The sequence below is a fragment of the Chrysoperla carnea genome, chromosome 1, assembly GCF_905475395.1.
Source record: "Chrysoperla carnea chromosome 1, inChrCarn1.1, whole genome shotgun sequence".
Classification (NCBI taxonomy): domain Eukaryota; kingdom Metazoa; phylum Arthropoda; class Insecta; order Neuroptera; family Chrysopidae; genus Chrysoperla; species Chrysoperla carnea.
In genome coordinates, this window is record NC_058337.1 from 53,791,562 (window position 1) to 53,816,636 (window position 25,075).

Below are 25,075 nucleotides of genomic sequence, written 5' to 3' on the forward strand. Positions count from 1 at the left end.
GATCTTCAAGGCTATTTGTAAAATATTGTGTTATTATTGTGTTATATAATAATCAAGATAAAAATATGTACGTATAGCATAATGTAATGTGTACAGGTCACGACATCGAAATATATCTAATCTACACACATTTAATATTACACATGTGACACTTATTTAAATGGATGTAGTACAGATTTTAAACGAATGTTATTGAATTTCTTTTAGAATTTAGAGAATAAAGGTACTATTAAATCGATTTTGGAACAGATCTAGAGAATATAGGGATAATTTTAATTGCATGCCACTGTGTATTAGCTACATCTGCTAAAACACTTGAAGCTGTTCTTGAAACGGGAAAAATATCATTTAAAAATCATCATAAGCAAACTTTTTAAAGTAGCTGAAGATAAAAAATTCGCTTTATGTTACATTAAAAAGTTTTTATCGGCTAACATAACAAGAATATTTCAGCAGTGGCAATTTAAAAATCTTACATAAGGCATTGGGAGTAGGTGACTGACTAAGCTGTCACTGCATCGATAAGAACGAAATAACCGACTAGGCTTGTGACCGAAGTAAATCGACCATGCTCCACCAATATTATGAATGCTATGTTGTAATGTAATTATCAACTTTTGGTAGTAGGATAAACAATCAAATTTTAATTATATCAAATTGCTAAAGTCGAAACAGGTTCTTTCAATTTTTTTAAACTGTTTTTTTATAGAACGGTTGAAGTTTGAGCTGGTTCATGTAGCTTTTAGGTATCGCCATCAATTCTTGAATATTTTCATGGCACAGTAAATATATTACCGACATGTTATGAACGAATTTCAAACCATAATCTTCACAATCAACCAGATAAGGAGATTTAATTTTTAAAAGTAATTTATATTTGAAAAATATAGACCACTAGTTCGATTTACATCTAGGCATATAAATATCTCGAGTATGACAGAATACATGCGTTAAGCAATGCATCTAAGTGAGATGTATTATATACATGTGTTGACTCCTACTCTCCGCAGGCACACAACAGAAGAACTGTTGTATAGTTTAAAAGGCATCGAAGCCACGATACAAGTCACTTTTGCAATTTCATGTAACACCTATAATATCTCTTACTTAGATGCATTGCTAAACGCTTGTACTCTGTCATACTCGTGAAATTTATATGCCTAGATGTAAATCGAACTAGTGGTATAAGCAACATGGTAGAATTAGTTTTGTTATTATCATAAAGAATAAGAATAAAGGTATCATATAGTAGACATCTTGGTATCGAAGGAACTTACCGTATTGCAATTTTCCCTCTACCGTAGTATTTATTTTTCAGTTTAGATTGTGTATTAAAAATTTTGTACTTTTCATTAGACGCGTTCGTATAATGTGTATTTTTATTTAAAAATAAAATAAAAACAACCCCTTCATTGAAATTGAATTAATTAAAATCAATTGGTTATACATTTCAAGTCAATTCGTAATGAAAATAACCCTGTTTCTTATGAATAAATAAATAAATAATTCATGGCTATAAGTTGCCATTTATATCATACTCTATTTGCTTGTTATTAGTATAATATTTTACCTTTTTTTAAATTATTTCCTTTGCAGTTTTATAATATTGATTTGGTGGAAGCGTAGATAATTTAAATGATGAATTATACTCGAAGCATAAAGTAATGTAATTTTAATTTTAGCGTATTTGGATACTCAGAAGTATGTTATTATTTCCTGAAAAGACGAAAAATGTCAATTACAAATTTAATATGATTTTATTCAAATTCTTGAATTTATATAATTTTTTTAATCAGAAACTAAACAAAACTATGTAAAAGGTATTTTTGAAAAAGAAATAATTTTTCCCTAAAAAATAAAATTAAGTTTATATATACAACAAATACCGCAGGCAATAAAATTTGCAAATCGCCAAATAGACAAACAATATTAAGATTCACCCATGTTAATTTAGCACCCTCCTCCCACAATTTCAAACCAAATGGGCTCAATTTAAAGAATTTAATGCTATTTACTTGCTAGTTAGTTGCTCTATTCTCGTTTTGGTCTAAATTGATGTCTACGAAAAAAGGTTTCAAACAAAAGTTGTTTATTTATTCAAGGAAGATTTTTTGAACTTTTGTTTTACCTCCTACAGTTTACAAGATGGATCTTACAGACCATGATCTAATTGATCTATGTTGCTCGTTTACGAACTCAAAATAACTTTTACGTCCCTCAAAATAAATTTTACGTTGGGACGGCTAGGCAGACGAACAGGTAATGGACTAATCAGGTGATTTTATGAACTCTTGCATCAAAATTCTGTTTGTGCCATTAATATTTCAAGGCGATACAAACTGGAGGCCAATCTTGATATACTCTGATATAATCCATATATACAAGGTATAAAAATTGTTAGAAGAAAAGTCATTCTAAAAATAATTTTGGTAATTGGTGTAACTTATAGGAGGCTATCCCGACATTTCCACATTAGCTATCCTTAAAAAAAAAAAATACTTCTTTAGAGGCAAGATTTATTGTAATAAAAAGTACAAAATAATGTTTCTTATAGGGCGGTCACTCATATACGAACATTAATTTTAAACTAAAAGACAGATCACACCATAAACTTCATTGTCTCAAGAGTCAAACGTGTGTATACAATTTCAGCCCGATAGCTTCTGTAGAAGTGCGTGAAATATAGATTGTAAAATTTCAGGGCATACATACAAGTGAAGTTAAAATAAAAGTTTTTAAAAAACATGAATAACATTTGCATTCCTAAATTTTTTTTAGAATGATTTGTAAGAATTAAAGTCACCAATTGTATACAAACTACATTAATCCCAGATATTTCGTCCGTATTACCGAAGTTTCGTAGAAAATCCGTATAAGCACTATACAACTTCCATGTAAAATTAAAAGTGTGTTTATAATATTAATTAAATATTTTCAAGTTGAAAAATTTAATGTAAATTTTTTTATTATTTAGAATTCCGTATCATAAAATAAAAATTTTTTTACATTGTTTCAGACTTCGCTTCCAAAATGAATATAATTTTTTTCTTCTATTCATTGTTAATCATAACAATTGTGGTATTCGCTGGCGATCCTCAATTCGATCCAACAACATTAATGGAATTAGTTTTGGTACCAGCTGATACAGAAATTGGTACAATTATATATCGTCTTCGTGCCTCTGATATTGATTTTGACTACCCATTACAATTTGAGCTGCTTGGTAAGTAAAACTTATGCTTTATTTTGATCGTTTTATAAAATCCTAAAAATACAAAGAAAGGTGAAAAAATGTATAGAGTGTTCGGTTAAATTTTAAAACTTTGGTAATGTTTACTTCGATTTTTTGGTTTGTTTAGTCTTACTTGTTAAACCAAGCATCGTAGGAAATAAAGGCTAAGAAAATTACTTTTTAAATTTTTTTTTTTTTTTGGTAAAGCACTCTTTCAATTGGTCCGTAATGTAACAATAATTTGAGCATATTTGTATATTTTTTCTAGATGAAGCATCAAAGTCTACGATTAAAATTGATACTTTAGCATGTAGCCGTTATAATTCGGTGTGTCAAGCAAATGTAGTATTACAGAAGCGCTTACAGAGTGGACGATATTATGATTTTCGAGTTCGAGTTCAAGATACAAAAGGCAATTCGAATACCATAAAATGTACAATTACAGCAACAAACAATACTACACCTCGTGATGTAATATTCCCACATGTACCTGATTTAATTATGATACCAGAAGTATGTAAAAAATACGTTATATATATTGACATTCTAGAAACGGTTAAGCTGATTCCAAAAACAGTTCTAGATACATTTAGACGACATTAAACCATTCAATGACCCTGTGTTTTTAAGACCCTGCTCGTCCCTCAATTTTACCATCTTTTAAAACTAAATCCACTTCAAAGGTGTTCACATTTTACAAGAAAACTGTTAAGATTTTGCTGTTGTGATGAAAGTTAGATGGTTGAACAGGTTTTACGCCAATATTGAGTGAGATACACCCTTTCAAAGCTGGCAAATCCACAATGGCAGTTTCTCGAGGGGGAGGGGATTCAACCTCAACCCCGTACGGACTATTAATATGCCATTTTGTATAATTTATACTTCAAAATAAATGATTAAAATACTCAAAGATTAAAAAAAAAAGGGGAAGATGATAAAAGAATCTCTTCCTGGACGAAATCCTGGATCCGCCACTGAAGCTTAAACATTTTTATCTTGTCCCAGCCTTTTCAAACCTGCGATTCAAACTGATAAAACTCAAGATATTAGCCCTTTCTTTATAAAAAAAAATGTTGATTCGAGAGTAGTCACCACAGAACGGGGAATTTGAAATCTTTTTTAAGTAAAATATATATACCAGATCGATAGAACATATTTGCAACTTCCGGTTCCAACAAGAAATGTCATTTTCAAAGACTATCTCTATAGCTGGAAAGATCTGTCTTATAATTAACTAATAACTTTTGTTAGAAACAATTTTTCGTTAAACGAGTAGTTTTGTATAATCAGTTTCTGCCCCATATATGCATTTTTCGAAAAAATGTGTCTTTAGAGAGGCTGAATTAGCTATTTTTGGTGGGATGCGATAGTTGAAACTATATTTAATCAATTCCGCATGATCGATGCACTTACAAGAGATATCAACTTTTTCAGTTTTCACGCATCCCTTTATGGCGGGTATCGTTGGATGTATCTTTACAATTAAATTAATAAAAGAAATGAAGTAACTTTTCTTCTCCGGTCGGTGATTACTCCACGAGATTAAATCAAGTCTTCATAGTTCTAAAAATTATAAAATTATACAAGGACTTTGTTTTTGCCATCCTTGGATAGAGCTACTACTTTATTCGCAACTTGAAAAAGAATAATAATCAAATCTAATCAGCTTTCCCGTTCTGGAAAGCATTTCTAGAGTTTAACCAATCGACTTGAATTAATGGTGATAATAACTTAACTTTTTTTAAATTGTAGGATGCAAAACGTGGAACTGAGTTAGGTTCTGTTATAGCGAGAAAAAATCCATCATATCCAAAACCCGCATATATTGAATTATGGGTAAGTTTTTAAATGAAAATATTTAACCAACATATCAGCAGTGAATATCTAATTTGGAATAAAACTTATATTACTATTTTCTTTCACAGGGCTCACCAGTATTTGCAATTCGCCAACGTGCAATATCCGATGAAAATACTGAAGCCACAATATTTTTACTAGGTCAATTGGATTATGAAAAACAAGCAATGTATCATCTGTCAATTTTAGCAAATGTAAGTGTTTATGCAGAATGGAAGTATTGACATGATTATTATAGAAGTAATTGTGATGTTTCTTGTTAAATATAGGATCCATATGCAATAACAAAGTACGATACAAGAAATATAGCTGCAGTACAAATTGTAGTAATTGTACAAGATGTACAAGATCAACCGCCAATATTTACAGAAGCACCACCTGTTACACAATTAGATAATTCATTGGTACCTGGTGATATTGTTGTTCGTGTACATGCTGAAGATGGTGATAAAGGAGCACCACGTCAGATACAATATGGTCTTGTATCAGAAGGAAATCCATTTACACCATTTTTTAATATCTCTGAAAAAGGTGGTGAGTTTATTACAGTTTTCTCTTCATTTTCTTCTTCTTGGTATCTGAGTTTCCCCTATGTAGTGGTGCTAGAATTGAATTCTTTCTGAAGTTTTGAATTATTTTCTACAAATGGCTTTGGGTAAAAAAAAAAATTCTCTGGTTTGTATAAATCTGATATACAGGGTAGCATAAAGTTCGGCAATCCTTGCAAAATTCGGAAAATAAACAAAACTTTTTACTTTGGAAATCAATTGTTGGTTTAATTACATATAGGTGGTAGGTACATATTTTTTATCAAAAGCAGCAAACTTTTCAGAACAATTCTTAAAAAAGTTCGAAGTCTATTAATTTAATAATAAGTGTTGAATATTTAAAAACTTTAGATCTTTGTTTTCTAACATGAACTTAAATTTTTGAAATGTTAGAGAGTTAAGGGAGACCCCGATTATATATAGGTAGGTACATGCTACATATTTTATTTTAACTAAATATGCAAAGTTTGTCAAGAGTTGCAGAACTTTATGGTACCCTGTATTATAAATTCGTTCAATACACAAAAAGTAGGTTTAGCTCGTGGGTAAAATTTGTTTAATGTTTAACTCCAAGTATTTTCTATTTTTTCTTGGAAATAGTGAATCTTTATATAATCAATTTCAAATGACCTTCCTCAAATATTATTTTGTTTTTTAAATTATTTGGTTTTATTCTAATTTGTATGCTATTTGTATGCTAAAAAGTACACGGAGAAAAAATTATCCATTATCTGAAATTAGTTTAAAAAAATTTTTAATTTATATTAACGATTAGTTAATAATATTTTGTTAAAATTACTTTTCAAACACTGAAAAAAAAAGAACTGCGTGTGTAAATGTAAGAGTAAACAAAAAGTAGACTTTAAGATTTTAAATTAAAAGTACAGATTTTCATTTACAAAAAGGAAACTTGATGTCTTAATAATTTAAAAAAATATTAAATATGTTTGGGATGTCAATCAGTTAAATTTATTTGTCAATATATTTTTTGAATTTTTCTCCGTGTAATTATTCGATGTTATATTTTTCACATGTTCACCTTTCTAGTAGTTGCCTCATTATACATGGTGTCGTAAAAGTAACGGAACAGTAGAATTCAATATTTTCAATATAAAATCTAATCTGTAATTTTAAAATTTGTAATGTAGTTCTCTCTATGTACAGGGTGTCAATACAGGGTGTCAATACAGACCCTGACAAAGCCTATTATGAGATTAAACTCATAAAGACGAACGAAAAAAGTCCTTACCAAATTTCGATCTGGTGCGCAATTTCCGAAATATTTCCAGATTCGTTCGTCCAATCACAATGCACTTAGTGTTGTAATGTTATTTTATATTATGTTGAAGAATAATATTTTATAACAACTGCTTTCACATTTACACCCATGAAAATTTTGTATAAACATCAAATTATTCGCATCAGATCGAAATTTGGTAAAGACCTTTTTCGTTCGTCTTGATGAGCTTAATCTCCTAGTACACTTTTTCAGGGTCAATTAAAGAAAATCCTGTTGGTACATTAATGAAACGGTGTAATAATTTTAAGAACAATGTTATTAGAAACATAGATCTTGAGCCTATCTCGACCTCAAGAATATTCAATATCAAGTTGACTGTTTGCAAACAGTTTATGCATTTTTAATCATTTTTATGACACATATAATTAATTATATATTCTCCATAAAACTAATGCATAATAGGAAATCTTTAATGAGTCCCCTAATCACTCCAAATGATTAACCTGTTCGTACCTAATAGGATACATTTGCATATTTAACGAATGGAAATTAGTGATGTGCTGGATCGGCAAGGATACAGATATTTGATTTATAGCTTCAAATTTCGATAAATGTGTGCTTGAAGTAAAAATTAAGTTATTGTTTTTTATAAGCAGACTTGGTGTTTTCGTACGCCGAGTATTTGTTAAATCTTATTGTAATCGCAAAATTTAAAATAGTCTAATTATTGTAAATTTTTGGTGACTTAAGTTTTTAACTTCTTCTATTTGATATAAATTAAAAAAATCATACAAAAGGTCCGTTGAATTCGCTAAAAGTGAAACGGGAAAATCTCTTTTTAATATTCTATTGTTTTCTTACTTTTAAGACATCCTATACATAATACTAGTTAAAAGTTTGCTGACGAATTGTTAAAATAGATAAAAATAAAATGAATTTGATGCACGCAATTTTAGTATAAATTTTAACATAAATTTTTTGACACTTTTCATGTCAAGAATTTTGTAATTTTACGTGTGAAAAATTGTTCTTGATTATTTATTACTTTCTTTTATTTTCTTATCTATATGGTTGTAAATTATGTCGTCTTTTTCATTTTCTAACTTTAGTTTAAGATTAATTGTACGTAATTTTTATCGAATTAAATCCCACTATAATTATAGAATTGAAACACAGTTTAATGTAGGTACGCTGTAAAATGATATTCTCACGCATAGAATCTAAATTTCATTGAGATTTTCTTCGATTCAATACACAGAATAATCAAATATTAAAGACATTGACTCTGAACAATCTGTAGTATAATCGAATTTTCTTCAAAGAATGTCAATAATGTAGGTTTAGAAGCTCGTTACTCTTGTCCATAATGCACTAAATTTTATTGTTTAAACAAATATTAGAAAAGATATCGGTCAAATAGTCAATAAGTAAATCGCCATAGTCGTATAAGTCATAAACGGTTTTGGCAGTGATTTTAACTTTAACTGGAAAATATTAGATTTACAGCAAATATCGGATGATAAATATTAGTAAAAGGTATTTTCTACATTTTTCTCATCACTTTCCCATCCACTTTTCAATATTCTGCATATTAAGCAGTGCCGGATTTACCTCTGACGGGGCCCCAAGCAACCTCAGGTTTTTGGGGCCCTCATTGTAAAATACCCCCCCCCCCCCCCCGATATTTCAAAATAATGAATAACTAGTTAATTTTGCATAATCAATACAACTATTTTGCATAATCAATATAACAATCTAAATTACAACTTTTTTCTACTTTTCTCAGTCGCAAATTGATTAATGACATCATCAAAGTCAAGTTTTTCAAGCTTGTATCGATATTGTTGACATGGATTTTTTCTTTTTTTCATGTGTTATTTATTTTTTTTTTCAAATTTTCGAATGTGTTTTCAAAATTTTCCATTTTTTGGGGACTCTATCCAAGCGGGGCCCCAAGCAATTGCTTCCTTTGCTTCCCGGTAAATCCGCTACTGATATTAAGCAATGATTATCTGCACCCCCTCGCATATACACATATGCCCACACGAGGCTACAAGACTCTCTCGTTAGACACTGGGTGATATTGAGGGTTTTAAGTGAAGCAGGAAAAACTATTGTCTCATAAGACATACATAAAACAATTTCAAAAACAAAGTCGGTGATATTAACTAACTTAGTATATACTCCATTAAACTGCCGGTCGATAAAAGTCAACTGTACCTATACAGCGGTCTCATTTCTTGAACAGTAGTTATATAATTACTTTTTTTATAAATAATAAATTTTTAGGTAATGTCTAACGATAAAAATGGTAGATTTTACACAAAAAAGTGTAATAACATGATTATACCATTACTTATGGTATGTTCACCTTTTCTATACATGTCTGTCCGTCTATCCGAGTATGTATTCAAATAGTTTCTAACATCGTTCGCTCGTCGTGACGTAATTTATAATTCTTTGATAAAAAGTTCACTTTCGTGTACTTGAATTATTTTCTTTGCTAATCATTACAGAAACGAAGTAGTATGTATTTTTTAGATTTTATATTTATTCAAGCTGGTAATATACACGCTATTGATTAAGCATTTTCGGTGTTTAATAATTATAGTGTATAATTATTTTGCCCGACCGAAATTTGTGTTTTTGTTTGTTTGTTTGTTTGTTTGTTTTTTTTTTTTTTCGTTTTAATTCAACAACAAAAATCATAATTATAGTGAAAATATTTGGATACTATTGTCAAATATCTATTAATATCTATTAATATTTACAAATATCTAGAACTACTGTCACAAAATTAATTATAATATTCTCAAATCACAAATACAGCTCTGTTCGGACATAAATCTGAGATCTATTTTTTCTTTGTTGGTTTGTTTGTTATGTTTTATCAAACTTTAGCTGAAAATAGTTTTTGCTCGAAATTAGCCGAAACCAAAACTAATAACACTACACGATTAAAAACATGCTCTTCCATACAACATTGTAGTACTATAAATCGAAATAAGTGCCTCATTATTTAAATGTAAATATGAAAACACGCTACCATATTTGTTGCCTTGAAATAAACCCTATTCTAGTAACTAAATTAAATTAAACTTTTATTTATAGTATCTCCAATTTTCAACTACTAATTTTAATTATCGGTTAAATTAATGAGATTTTGTACTGCTTTCTTCTCATGATTATTTCAAAAATATTGAGAAATATTCTATTCAAAAATAAAAAGTTTATATATAGGCTCGCGCTCGCATATGAGATCACCATGAAATAAAGTTCACTCACTTTATTGGGTTTCATTTTAAAAATGGAAAATATATGAACAACTTTACTTCCCGAAATAATCCGGGTCGAACAATTAAAATTTTTACGATGTTATATCCGAATACGGCCGGTATTAATTTTGAATGAACAACGTTTAAGGAATTTGCTCAAAAATAGTAGTTATTGCTTTCGTGCTATCAAATAACAAGTGTATTATCGGCCTTATGGTATAAAAAGAGAGTAAGATCTATAGAGTTTAGAATATATTTTTTTTAAATCTATACAGACAAAAGAGGCGTTATTTTATTTTTGCATTATTGCATAAATGCATAATGTGAAATCAAATTTACATTATTTCACATATAATATAAATTTTATTTTCACTTATTTCTTTAAATATTCTGATTCAAAATGATTTATATAAAGGTTTATTATTTAGTTTTTTCAAGAATATGTTGCTCGTTTGTTCGAAATCAGATTATGTAATTTGGTTATATATGCCATACGCCAATAAAATGCATAATTGTATAAGAATGAATTTCTGTTGACTTCGAGTTGAGACATAATTATTGAAATAAATGCCACGAACTCGATATTAAATTATAAATTATAATTAAATTAAATTAATTAATTATAAAATTATAATTAAATTATCAAGAAATTTTTATTTATAAAATATAATTAAAAGACGTACAACAGACTTACATTTCGCTAAATATCAATATTGTGTTTCTAACGAAATCATCGTCAGTAGCTAAATTTATTCATATTAACACATTACAAACATTCTTTACAAAGTTAAAAATAAATATGTAAAACATTACCAAAAATTACAGTAACACTTACAAAAATAAAAATACAAAATTATCACAAAATCGAAAAAATAAAAAAACCAAAAAATTATTTAGTAGGTTTGAAAAATTCCTCTGCGAACGTAATTTATGTCTATGAGTTGGACGAGAATAGTTTTACGGCTTTACTTTTAGCAGATGTTCATTTTATCAGTTCGGAGCTAGGTGTTGGACCTTTATCCCAGTTGAAGTCTTCTTGCTCGCCTTATGAATTTAAATGCTTACGAAAGCAATAAGATTCTCAACTAGGATAAAGGTTCTATGATTGACCCTGAATTCCAAAAATGAACAACTGTTAAAGTTCAAGCCATAATACAATTCTCGTCAGTTATAGCAAACTTGGACACAACCATTTCACAAGCGATACCAAATTTTAATCCAACTCACAGATATAAATTACAGCCGAATGGGATTCGCAAACTTACTAAATAATCTGTTGTGAACTGTTACAAAAAGTTTGGTAATAATAACAAAAATTAATTTTTTTCAATTTTGTGATAATTTTGCTTCTTTTTTTTTTACGCAATTATTGTAACTTTTCTAGTATCTTAGAGGTCGTTCAAGTGATTTTAAGTAATTTAAAAGTGCATATATAAAACTCTAGTACATCATTATAAAAGTAGTAATACTCCGATTCAAACATTTGAAAGAATGCATGATAAAAACGCTACGCTGATGTGAATCAGCTATACAACCTTAAACACCAACTACCATCCATATACAGAGTTGTGTATGTTCGAACCAGCATAATATACTACTTTTCATTTGTAAATTTTTAATTTCCTGAAAATATATGTACCTTATTAGTTATACGTTTTAGGAAAAAAACAAGTTTTTGTGTGTATGTCTTTTATTTTACTAAAATTTATCATCATTTCATACTGTGTATATATGAAATATATATCAAGGTATACTAATTTTTGTCCCAAGTTTGTAACACTTAGAAATATTGATGATTCAAACAAAATTTTGAAATAGGTGTACATAAAATCACCTAAGTAGTCCATTTCTGGTTTTCCCACTCTCCGTCTATCACCTCGGTAACTCAAAAACGATGTATTAAACTAAAATTTTTTTTATATCTTGCTCAGGACGTAAAAAGTGAAAAAATGAAAACTATAAAAGATAGGTAGTTGAAAATTTGAAGGTAGCTTCAACTAGTGGTCTCGAAAAAGATTCTTGAAAAACAAAATATTTTCTAGATTAAAAAAATTTTCGAAAACCAAAACATAAAATTTGTTTGGGGGAAAAATTTGGGCGCGGTTTACAGGTGAGGTAATTTATTTTTCGAAAAATTATTTTTTAAGCGGGTTAAATTTTTGGAGGGGGGTTTTTTTATACTAAGAATAAATTTATGGAATGTTACTTTCTGAGACGCCGAGCTAAGGCCGAATGCCGCCAAGGGGATTTAAGAGGCAACCACACGGTGAGCGAAACGAGTTGGCATATATAGTCTTAGTCTTTAAAATATTAAAATCCCTAAACTAAAATATTCAAAGGTATTAAATCGCATGGTATGAGTAGTCAGTAATAGTTTAGTCTCTCTGATTTTGTTTAAATATTCCATCGCATTTGATGAAACTAAAACACTAAGTTTTCTAACCTTAGTTTGCACGAAAATTAGCAACTGCCAAACCTTCATTACTCTCAAAATCTTACTCAACAGTGAAAAAGTATTGTAAGCTGAAATAGATTTCGTACATTCATTCAGTGCTGCATGATTAATTAATTTTGTATAATGTGGCAACTTTACCCAATTTTAATATTGGTATAATCTTTTAGTTAAAGGTGTAATATTACCCATACAGGTCATTAAGTTTATCTGAAGATACATCTTAATATATATATTTCTTGTGTGCGTGTGTATGTAATTGAACTCCTCCTAGACGGCTGGACCGATTTTGATGAAATTTTTTGTGTGTGTTCGTGGAGATTCGAGAATGGTTTAGATTTACAATTTGGTCCAGTACAACTGTTTTTGAGGGCTCCGTACCAAAAAAATGAAATTTCATTAAATGGTGGGAGCGCATATAAATCATATCACATTATGTATACTATGTGTACTATGTATTTTTAATAGTATTCAGGTATTGTCAATAGGCATTTATTAGAGCCATATGCGAGCGCAGCGAGCTCTACTATCAAAGGTCAGGCCAAAGGTCGAAGGTCAGGCCACTCCAATAAATAGGAGTTAAATTGGGGTTTAGCGGGATGGGTTTAGCGGACAGGCTAAACGTAGTATAGGTATTCATGAATTGGAGTTACGTTTTTACGGGACAACGTCCGTCGGGGCCGCTAGTATAATATATATACCATGCGTTTAATTTACATCTACGCAAAGGCATCCCCCACGAGTATCAAAGAGTACATGCGTTAAGCAATGTATGTGAGAAAGAGGTGTTAAGTTTTATATGTTTCTTGCAAGTGTTGTAGCTTCCATTCTTTTAAGCTGAACGATGTTTCTACTGCTGCTGTGTGTGCTATGTACAACTCAACGCGTATCGTATCGAATCTGCATTCAAATCATAGCAAGAAAAAATGCCTATAACACCTCTTTCTTGTACGCATTGCTTAATGTATACATACGTACCCTCTCATACTCGTGGGAGATGTACTATGCCAAGATATAAATTAAACAACCAGTATAATAAATAAAGTAAATTTTGATGGAGACGTAAATACACTGTACATCATAACATTTTATGTCTCTCCAAAACATATTATAATGCGCAGTTTACGTGCGTCTCCGTAAGAATTTCTTGAATTTCTGACGGTGTGCGCTATATCAGACTTTATAAGAATTTCTTATAAGAAATTCTTTTAGTGTGAGCTCAGCCATATACAAGCACTTCTTAATTAATCCATTATGATCTGCTAGACAATTTCTACACTTCGTATATTTGTATATAGAGGATTTGTGTACAATTTGCACCAAGTTTTCTTCTATTTACGATAAAATAGCCATAAAGACAACACTGACCACACAGAATTAAAATCAATATTTTCACTATACTTTCCTTATTATTTCCGATTGTTTGCGTGTTTTTCTTTATAAAGCTTTGTAATAGTGGTTTAGTTAGTTTGGTTTCTTTTTTTTTTGCAGCAAAGAAATCATTTACATATTAATTTATTTAAAATTATACAAAGAAATTTTCAATAATAAATTATTAGCTTTTATTGTGCTTTCGTTTTGTACGGACATAAAACGTAAATTAAATTTATTGTTTTATATATCGTAAGAAATGATTATTATGTTAATTTTATTTTTATCAACCCAAAAACCGTCGCTATGGATTTACACAAAATATAACTAGTTAATGGTATAAGATCATCGTCACCAAATTTCAAGATGGCTGAATTTTGGTTTTTTTTTCTTATTCAAATTAGGTAGGGTTGAAATAAGTCTGAGGGTGGATACGTTTATTGGGTTTTCTAATGCGCATCCCGAAAAACCTGGGAAGTTTGTTGATATCAAAATAATTTCATGACAATTTTTCATGTCTAGAGCTATTTAGCAATATAAAAAATTGCCAAATAGTTTTTCCATTAATAACACCACGCCAGATATTATTCTCATAATTACAAAAAAAAAAAAATCAATTTTTTAATTATGGGTCTTAAATTTTATTATGATTTATTGGCTTTACTAGCGCGCATAGCGCGTTATTTTAAGTAACCGCTCTTAGGTGCAAGTGCAGTGCAGTGCTATCCATGTTTAGTAAAAAAAATCTGGTTTGCTGTCGTCTTAAAATTCAGTCTTGACACCGTTGTCGGTTCTTTTTCCATTAAGTCTCTTAGTATATCCAAGTCTGGCCAACAAGTTTGGTGACTCATGGAATGTCGGCCATTAAGTCAATTAAGTTTCTTACACATACGAGAGATAAGCCCGCAAATACTTTCTCTCTTCCAAACGGTATACGAGGCAGTTCACTCCTCTAGTTTAGACAGACAGATAATTTAAGACCAAAAACACATTACAGTCCTCCAAAATCTCTTATAGACATCATGTTTGCTAGTCGTTTAAAAGCATCTTGTCGTTATATTATTCAACAACACAATACGAAACCAATCTCATTCTACATTCGTCAGAAATCGTGCTGGAAATAATGCCCACATAAGTATATACGTAGTTACAAACGTACATATAGACAAATATTGCCTCTAAAGAAATGTAGAAATTTCGTTTTGAATTTTCTGGTTAAAAGCCAATTATTCCTTCTTTTAAATACTACCTGGCTGTTTTTTCTTTGAAGAATATTTTCTAGAAAATGACCAGCGATAAATAAATAGTGAATGAACTACAGAACTACTTATTATAAGAAGGCATAAATAGAAAATCATTTTCTGACTTGTTAACAAAGGTTTATTATTTATTATGTATAGAAATAAATGTAAAGTAATTATTATTTTTACTTTTAAAAATTTTTGTTTTAGTACGAAAAACATATTTAATTTTTATTGTTCTAAAAATCGACCAAAATTAATCTTAACAGTTAATCTAACCTAAATACTGACTCCTACACAAAAATCTCAATTGTGCACGAAAATTATTTTACAGCGTTTATTTGTAAAAGGCAAACACATGAAAAAATGAATTTTAATTATTACTCTGTTTGGCGGTTAATTTCTACGCATAAAAAAAAAACTTTATTTCAGTCTCAGAAATATATTTTCTTTTCTCACTTTAAATAATATTGTTATGTTATCGGTAATAATAATTTGTTTCTTGTATAGAAGAACCCCGGTAAATCGGCCCCTGTCTAAGTCGGCAGCCCTTGTAACCCGACATGCCTATAAGAGTATTAGGCTTCGTGCCTGAAATTAAAAAATGGTTTAAATCCTATTACTTCAATATGTAATTTGCTGTTTTACAAGATACTCTTTTTCAAAAAATTCTGGACTGCAGATGATCTGTGACAGTAATCTATAGTCCGACAGAATCGATAATTCGGCAAGGCCATGCAAAACGTTTGTCGTATTACCACGTTTCCACTGTAATTAAATTCAAAAATGTTAAGTGAATAAAGAATAAATAAAGACGCGGCGCGGTCACTTTATGGCAAACATCACACCATACACACGAGGCCTGCAGAGGCATTAAATATGTACAGTCGAACTTGGATATATACAGTCGAACTTGGAGATTTCAAGGGACCGCAAAATTTTTACGGTTTTTGGAAGTTTCTCGCTTATAAACGTACAAGACTAAATTTTATCACATAGGTATAGAGGCTTTAAACAAAAAAAATGCTCTTTCGACTGTCCCTTATAAGTACAAGCAAATAGAAATCTCAGTTATAGAGGTCCACGATGGAAATACTACATTCTCTTTTACAAATTCATTATTCTCACTTTTAGTTTTTTTTTAGCTGTCACTTCTACCGTTTTCTCACTTATCTAGATCTAATTCATCCAGATTTACTGTATATGTACTTGTAGTAAAAACACATACCTACACTCATACACTTGATAGAAATTCGCTCTAAGAAATCTGATAAGCTCAAGTTAAATTCATGATTTAAGGAACACTGAAACAACATTGCAAATTGTCTAAAGAACTGTTAAGAATGGATTATATTATGTTATAAATACTTGACAAAAGTTATTTCTATTTACAGGAGAAATAATTCTTGCAAGACCACTAGACGAAATCACTGCCATTTCACATCCAGGAGTTCCTATTTTGCTAACAGTAATCGCTGAAGAAATTAAAACTGGACGTGATGAACCACCAGCAATGTCTTCCACAGTACAATTAGCTTTAATTTTAGGTGAACGAGGCAATCAACCGCCTTATTTTGAAAATGACAAGTAAGTTGGAAATCCACATCAATGATTTAATATATTAAAGTTTAAACGAATTACAAAGTTTAAAACGAAATAAAATAACTCATCGAGAATACGAATTACTGGTATTGTATTGAATTGTTTTCTAAGATAATAAAGAAGTTATTGTTGAATACCTGCCTTCGATTTTTTACTTTGCTTTATAGATGTTAAAGATCTTAAATTACTATTTTTAAGTATCTCAATACAGGATTTCTATTTGAATATTTTTAATCTGGGGAAATATTCTTGGGATTTTAGGGCTAGTTAAAAAAAATAACGGATTTGTTGTTAAAAAAAGCATCTTCGATATATTATTTGAGGAAGCCAAGGAATTCTAGGATAATCTGTATAAACAATGCAATATTAAAAGATTTTTAGTTCTTGCCATGATTTTAAACGCATTTTCGATAGAGGAATAATTATGTTTGTCAAAAATTATTGATTAATGGTACAAAATTTTTATTTTCAGTTATGTATCAAGAATTGAAGAAAATGCACCTCAAGGTACAGCGTTAGTATTTACCGATCCATACATACCTCAAGTAAGCGACGATGATATGGGGAAAAATGGTGTATTCGCATTGACATTGGAAAATAATAACGGCACTTTTGAAATTTCTCCAAATGTAGGCGAACGTCGTGCTCAATTTTTGATAAAAGTGCGTGATAATACTCTTTTAGATTACGAACAACGACATTCAGTACAATTTCGAATAATTGCTCAAGAATTAGGACCGGCCACAAATTTATCTACTAGTGTTGATGTAACTGTGTTTCTTATTGATATGAATGATAATCCTCCGATATTTATGCAAGAATTTTATCAAATCGAGTTACCAGAAAATATGACTGCTCAAACGCGTGTGACCCAAGTATATGCCGAAGACGTGGACACTGGTTTATATGGAAAAGTGAGGTATACACAAATTATTGGCAATCAAAATCAATCGTTAAATTTGGATCCAATTACTGGTGTAATTACTGTCACAACTGACAACCATGGTTTTGATCGCGAAGCTCAAGAGGAATATCGTTTTTATGTAGAAGCACGTGATGAAGATGGTGAAGGAAACCGAGCAACGGTCCTGTTAATAATAAAACTGATCGATGTAAACGATAATGCTCCAATTTTCGAACGTTCCCTTTATGAATTCATTTTGGCTCCAGATTTACGAAACTTCACAAATCCAGCAATAATCCATGCTGTGGATGCAGATTCCGATTATCCAAATAATGCCGTTCGGTATGAAATTCGTTTAGGGAATTATGAAGATAAATTTTTTATTATACCTGATACTGGAGAAATTTTATTAAACGCACCATTGACGCGTAAATCAAGGAACCAGGCACAACGGCGTCGTCAGAAGCGACAACAATCTTCTAATCCAGACGTGTATGTGCTCACAGCACGTGCCTATGATTTAGGTGTGCCACATTTGTATTCAGACTGTGAAGTGCGTATTTATCCGCCTGAATCTCGTGCAAGAACAATTGTATTTATTGTAGCTGGAAGTAATCCAGATCGACGTCAAACGGAGAACATGTTAGCAGCATTAACTGGTGGTCGTGTTACAATACAAAGTATACGACCATATAATGGGCGAGAAATTGGCGGTGCTACAGATGTTACAGCTTCTGGAGATCCAAATAGCGCAAAGTAATTAAATTAAAAAATCCAAAAACATTTTGGAAGATAACTTTCAATTAAATCAAAAGAAACATTGAAAGCTTATTTTCTAGACTTTTTTCGATATTTTCTGTCTGAGTCTACTTTACTAATCAAATATTTTTCTCGTATTCTTACAGAAGTGTTGTGGTTGCTAATGTCCTGTACAATGGAAATTCTGTGGTTGACGTCAGCCATCTTCAAAATACAGTACCAAATTCCTCAGTTGTTCGGACTGACGACTCTCCTGTTACAACTGTAGTAAGTTTCCTCCGTTTCTCAGATATCATTACAGTCTTTGTTTGTTATAATTTCTTTTACATCATTTACGACAGAAGAAATTATTTTTAATTAAAATTTCTCATTTTCAGAGAGAATATCGTTCTGATAGCAGCGATCTACTTTTCTGGCTACTAATTCTTCTGGCATTTCTAATATTAGCATTAATAATTCTACTTCTTTGCTGTTTATGCCAAGGATGTCCATTGTACAAACCATTGAAACGAGTAATTCACTCCACGGCGTCTGTTGCGGAAAATGTGCATTTAGTCCATAATGAAAAACAATTAGTTGCTGGAGGGCATGGAGCTGGTCAAGAAAATAAAAGTGTACAAGCCGTGGAATGGGGTGGTAGAGCAACTCGCAAAGAAGCCTGGAGTGCTGATCTAGTTGATACAAGAACAAAAGCCACACAGTGGCAGTTCAATCGACGAAACAACAAACATCACCGTGACACTATGTCATTAAAAGGCTACGATAACGGTTCGCTAAAAGATTTACGCACTGAAGATGAAAAATCTACGCTGAAAATACGTGGTGGCGATGAGGATGATACGCGTGGACCAAATGTCATATATTCCCGAGAATGGCAACAGCGGCAAACGGAGGCGGATGATCCAAAACGAAATGTGATGTATATTGAAGATATGGAGAATTCTTTGGGACATCAACGTAATGAGGTAGTAATTGATGACGATTCATTACGACGACATGAATACGAACGTGGCTCCGATGATGAATATCGAAATAGTTTGCGTCGAAAGTTACAACGACAAGAAAATATGGTTATCAATGATACTGAACAAGCAATATTACAAAACGGTCGAGAACAATTGTTCATAAAAGATGGAAACACAGAAATTTTACGACTGGTTACACGAAATGGTCGAGTTCAAGAAGAACTATTACAACAACCACAAATGGGTAGACCTATAACTATTGTTCAGCCTCCGCAAACAATGATACAACCTCAATATATTATGGTAGATAATGAAGGAAAAAATATTTTAATGCAACGATATATTGAACAACAATCGATATTAAATCCGATTCATCAAAATATGATGGCAATGCGCTCGAATCCAGCAAGTGTTATTACCCAAAATGAACCGTATATCCCACCTGGAATGGCAAATATTCCAGGAGGTGTTGGAAATACTATACAAATTCCAGTTACATCAGTGAACTCAAACTTAGAATCTGAATCAATTCCAATTATTCCACCATCAAACACAAATATGACTACAACGAATCCGTCATACGTATCGCACACGCGTAAAAGTACACCCACAAATCACGCCCAAAATATTACGTCTGAATTACTGGAAACATCACTACGTCAACAAAATGAATTGCTACGTCAGATATTACTAGAAAAAGAACGGTTACAGCAGCAAGCAGGAGTAGCTGCAGCAGGAAGTCGGGCCGGAGGAAGCCACAATGATGACGAATTAATGAAGATGGAAACGCAGAGCTTACCACCATTTCAAATGACTACGATTGGAGTGCAAACACAAACAGATTGTAATAGTAGTACACAAACTGATTTAGAGTTGTTACGCCCGCTTCGACGACAAACTCGAAGTGATAATGATTCCTTCTCTGAGGATGACTTGAATAGTGATAATGATGATGAATATCAAGTGTACATAATTGGTGAGCTTTCAAATTGAAAATATTTCACAAACTTTCTCGATTAATCTATCAAAATAGGCTTTTCTGTTGCTCAAAAAGTCTAGAGAGCTAAATGAGACAAATGATTTTGATATAGGAACTTCCATGTTCTAGTAGTAGACAAATATTTAGCGTTAAAAGTAGCAACTTGTAAACAATAAAAAATTTGAACAGGATCGAAAACAAAAACCTTGATTTTTAACTCTTTATGAATGGATTTAAAATCCTGTTCACAATCCAGTTCCTTTTTTTTTTTAAGAATGAATTATAACGACTGAAATCATTCTGATTGTTAAAATATTAAGAACCACACCTCTTGGCTATACTCCAGCTAATCTTTGCTAAGCCGGAAGAATAAATTTTTTTTAATAGTTAAATTTCTGTTTGCAGGTGGGGATACAGAGGAAGCAAATACAACAGCAATACGCTTATTAAAACGTCGAAAGTATTATAAGAAACGAAAATCACGTCTAAAACGTGATCATCGTGGAAATGGAGGCCCCTCCGGTGGATCAATGAGTGTCATACGTGTCGTAGAAGAGATTAAACGCAAAATAAAAACACCAATTTTAGAAGAGTCTGAGCATCAATCACCTACAAATCATAATATTGCCACGTCGCCAATCAAAGTTGCTCAAATTGATTCATCATCGTCACCAAAACGCACCATAAAATCTGGTGGTGGAATACAAAAAGAAGTTTTACGAGAAATATCGGATTCACTAGTGGATAATCAATCAACATCCGATCAAAATGTACCTGAAGAAGCGCGTATAAGAAATCGTTCAGCCATAGAAAAACGTGCAAAATTTAGTGAAAGTAAAGCATCAACAAATTATTATGAAAATGTACCAAACGATAAAGAATTTTCCGATGACAGTTTAAATGGATCAGAAACAACGAATAAAAAAATTTTTTCTCAAGGATCCTCTACGGAGATTAAAGAGAATTTAAAAAACGAAAATAAATCAAAAACTCCAAAAATTCCACCGAAACCAAAACGTAAAAAGGAAAATATTACAACTCATTTAGTGGATCGAAGTGATCCACCAAAACCGTCAAGTCAAAAACCACAGACTAGTGCTCAAGAAGGAGGTGCGGTTGATGTATCCAAAAGTGTTCCACGTTACATGCAATGGTACAAGAATAAAAAAGAACGCGATAAAGATGCAACTAAGGAACAGCAAGATAGTTCAACATCATCGAAATCCAAAAGTAGTAGTGGAGTTTCTTCCACAAAAAATAAGGTAGCATCTGTAAGAAAAAAGGTTGCACCTAAAAAAACCGCACCTGCGGAACCAGTGATTGCAAATCCTGTTGAAACTACAATTCCGTCAGATACTACCAGACTTGGAGTTATCGGAAGTGGTGGAGGTGTCGGAGATGTAGGTATACCCACAGGAAATCCAGGCACAACAATACGTCCATTATTACAACATTCAGAGCATCGCTATGAACATATGTATCCATATCCACCGATTTTATACGCACAACCAGCTCAAATACCTCAGCATTTATACGTAGACGATGCTCAACCAGGAAGTGGGCAAATTCCACCTCCTCCGATAATTATTCAACCTGCTTCGTCAGTTACCACGCAAGAATCAACGCCAGCTAAACAAACTTCTACCACAAATCAAGCTCAAAATACAACAATTACTACAACAACTGTTATCACTCCCGCGCCTTCCGTTGCACGAATTGAGGATGATTATGATTCAGGTATTGCTATGACGTCATTGCAACAGCAACAACAACAACAACAATATCCAGTTGCGTCATATCCTCCGGGTGGTATTGTTTTAAAAAAGCCACCAATTACTGAAAAGAAAAGCGTTTTTACCATTAAGTATGATGACATGCATACAAAACAATTGACTGCTGATAGTGATACACCGCCATATTGAAAGTGTGACTTTGAACTGTAAATAATCTACTTAATTGACTGATGTTAAACATCAAAATCTGAATGGAAAAACTGAAAGAAGGCTGTAACCGTCTTTCTTTAAACAAAAAAACTTCCTTATCACAAATTTGTTGCAGCTTTTCGATGAAAATGTGTTTACTTGCCGTGGTATTCCAAAGTTGTGAGATCTGTAATAAATGACCAGACAAACTGCTTATCACTGTCCATAATCGAAAATTCTCAAACCATGGATTATAGTTTTAATTTAAGTCAAGTAAGTCAATAAAAAAAAATTTTGTGAGTACTGGAATACGTTGACTGAAAGTTGCAAAAGTTTCAAATAAAATATCGTCTTAAATGCAAAAGTATTTCAAAACTGTAAATGCAAACGTGTGTGCAATTGAAATATCAATAATCATCGAAGGCTAGTGATATCAATTACCTACATATCGATTGTGCCTTTAAACAAGAGTGCAATGACAAAGGGGAAATAGGTGGACAATGCTACGATTATTCTTGTATTTCTTTTAAAGTCTTGGACTTTTAGTTTCAGTAATAAATTGTTTCTAATCAAAGTATAATGATCCAGTAGAAATGTACTTTTTAACGAGAAAGTATTCCGAAGTTAGTGAAATTTTACAGGCTATTTGGAGGTACTCTATGATGGCTCAGTTTTCGACCTCGAGGACACTGTGCTAACTTGAGGGGGGGGGGGGTTCAAAACCCCCAAAGTTTTCGGACTTCTTTCAATTTTTCGCTTATATCACGTTACTTAAGCCCATTTTGTGTTCTATAGTTCATTACAAAGTTGTCGAACATTAAATTTTTTAAAATTTGGTATGTAAAACGACTTTGGAAACTCAATAATAACCGAGATACAGCCGATGAAATTTAGACAAAGTTTCCCGAAATATACAAAAAATAGCCGAAAAAAGCATTTTCCCTCTGGAAGGTGTCGCATTTTAATGTAAGAAATGCATTTTTAGAAATCTTCTCTCACACCAAATACTCTTGCGTTGTAAGCACAATGTTATGTCACGGATTGCGGGGTGTGGGGTACGGGGAATTGACCAAAATTATTGTTGTGATTTGCAGTTTCCATATCATTAATTTCGGAATACTTTCCAGCTACCCTCTCCGTTATTTTTTTATATATCGACTGGATTATAAGACTTGGTATGCAGCAGTGTGTATTTAAATAAAAATCCTTAAATTTTGAAATTTATTTACTTGAAATAAGAAAACAAGCGTTAGTTAAAATGTGTAGAAAAGGAATTATTTAGAGAGAATTAATTTTCATCCCCAAAAATTTAGTAAATTTTGAAAAATAAAGATACCTCTTGGTATGCTTTTCGTTCTATTTCGAAGAAAATAAATTAAATCTTCAAATTTTCTAGATTTCCATATTTATTTCTAAACGGAGCCTATTCCTAGTTAAAGTTTTTACTATAGGTACTAAGCACACATGCCATCTACGAATTTTCACTATTTTATCAACAGAGGTGAAATCCAAATTGAATACTTATTATACCTGTTGAATATTAGTTATTATTTTAAAACTTTGAAGCTTTAATGCCTCAAGTTTTAAAAGACATGAACAAAATATTAAAATAAGGCATAGAGACGACATAAATTGTTCATTACGTTAATTTCAGCTTATGATTTCGAAAAACTAATTATAACAAAGTTATACAAACTAAACACTTGTTTTTTTTCGGCGTAAGAAAGGCTGAAACACAAATATTGCAAACCTAATTAACGTTGTACATTTCGAAGGTTGTTAGTAGCTAAGAGCTTCGTTGTTTATAGCTCTAACACTGTTGGAATGTTAAATTATATCTGCAATTGTTAAAAGTATTGTATATCACATAAAGTTTTCCTTTATACATAGAATTAAAATTCTAAAGAGAATATTCGTTTTTTTGTACATAGAATAAAAATTTTTATCTTATTAAAAATTATAATAAAAAAGTATTATTATTATTTTATTTTATTTTGTAAATAATTTTGTAAATTATAAAAAGAAGACAATTATAAGAAAAAAAAATTTTACTTGTACATTTTTTATAAAAAATTTTTTTTATAAAAATTTTAAAAATAAAACTACATATTTCAAATTTTATGAAATCGATATTTGTGTTTTTTTTCGAAATTATCATTTTTCTACGGAAGGCTAAATAGCTCACTGTCAATTTATGAGAAAGTGGCACTACACTAGCTTATTTTTTAAATGTGCACTACCCACAAGTATCAAATCAACTTTTAACAAGTGCACTTGTGACTTGTGGCATTATGGAAACGAATCTCTTTGAAGGTGTCGGTATTATTTCATGTGCAGATTTCTAATTAAACGTCATAATAAACACTTAATAATACTTTTAAACGTTAGAAATTAGGAATATGCAGATGCAAAAGACAATTTTTAACTACATTAGACAAATTATAAACATTATCATATTATTATTAAATTCAGACTGTTTCGGTAATTTCTAATTAAAAGATAGTCATCACCGACTGACATTTTCAAAAAGGTTCGTTTCCATAATACCTCAAGTCACAGGTGCACTTGTTGAAAGTGAACTAGTGTTTTTAAAAAAAGTTGGTTTTATACTTGTGGGTAGTGCACATTTAAAAAATATGCTAGTGTAGCGCCACTTTCTCATAAATTGACATTCAGGCCTCCGTATTTTTCAGATGTAAATACAAAAATAATTCGAAGATTTTAATCC

General features: G+C 31.1%; 1 protein-coding gene across 2 annotated transcripts; it reads left to right on the forward strand.

Moving 5' to 3' along the window:
• The first annotated feature begins 3,022 nt into the window (after positions 1 to 3,022).
• Positions 3,023 to 23,299, forward strand: LOC123302516 (cadherin-86C). Of its 2 annotated transcripts, none has more exons than XM_044885478.1 (10): positions 3,023 to 3,223; positions 3,501 to 3,745; positions 4,985 to 5,068; positions 5,158 to 5,283; positions 5,359 to 5,623; positions 16,611 to 16,803; positions 17,291 to 18,478; positions 18,628 to 18,748; positions 18,859 to 20,422; positions 20,831 to 23,299. In XM_044885478.1, exons 1-10 carry the CDS (start codon positions 3,031 to 3,033, stop codon positions 22,345 to 22,347), a joined length of 5,496 nt encoding a protein of 1,831 aa, XP_044741413.1. In that variant the 5' UTR covers positions 3,023 to 3,030; the 3' UTR covers positions 22,348 to 23,299. The 2 variants fall into 2 exon arrangements, with proteins under 2 accessions (XP_044741413.1, XP_044741424.1); XM_044885489.1 differs by having other exon boundaries at positions 5,359 to 5,620.
• Positions 23,300 to 25,075: the final 1,776 nt, after the last annotated feature.

Excerpts from the sequence above, each read along its gene's own strand:
- LOC123302516 (XM_044885478.1), top strand. The coding sequence starts at position 3,031 with ATGAATATAATTTTTTTCTTCTATTCATTGTTAATCATAACAATTGTG. Across the intron at positions 5,284-5,358 it reads ATCTGTCAATTTTAGCAAAT|GATCCATATGCAATAACAAA; the intron begins GTAAGTGTTTAT and ends TGTTAAATATAG. Across the intron at positions 18,749-18,858 it reads ACTCTCCTGTTACAACTGTA|AGAGAATATCGTTCTGATAG; the intron begins GTAAGTTTCCTC and ends TCTCATTTTCAG.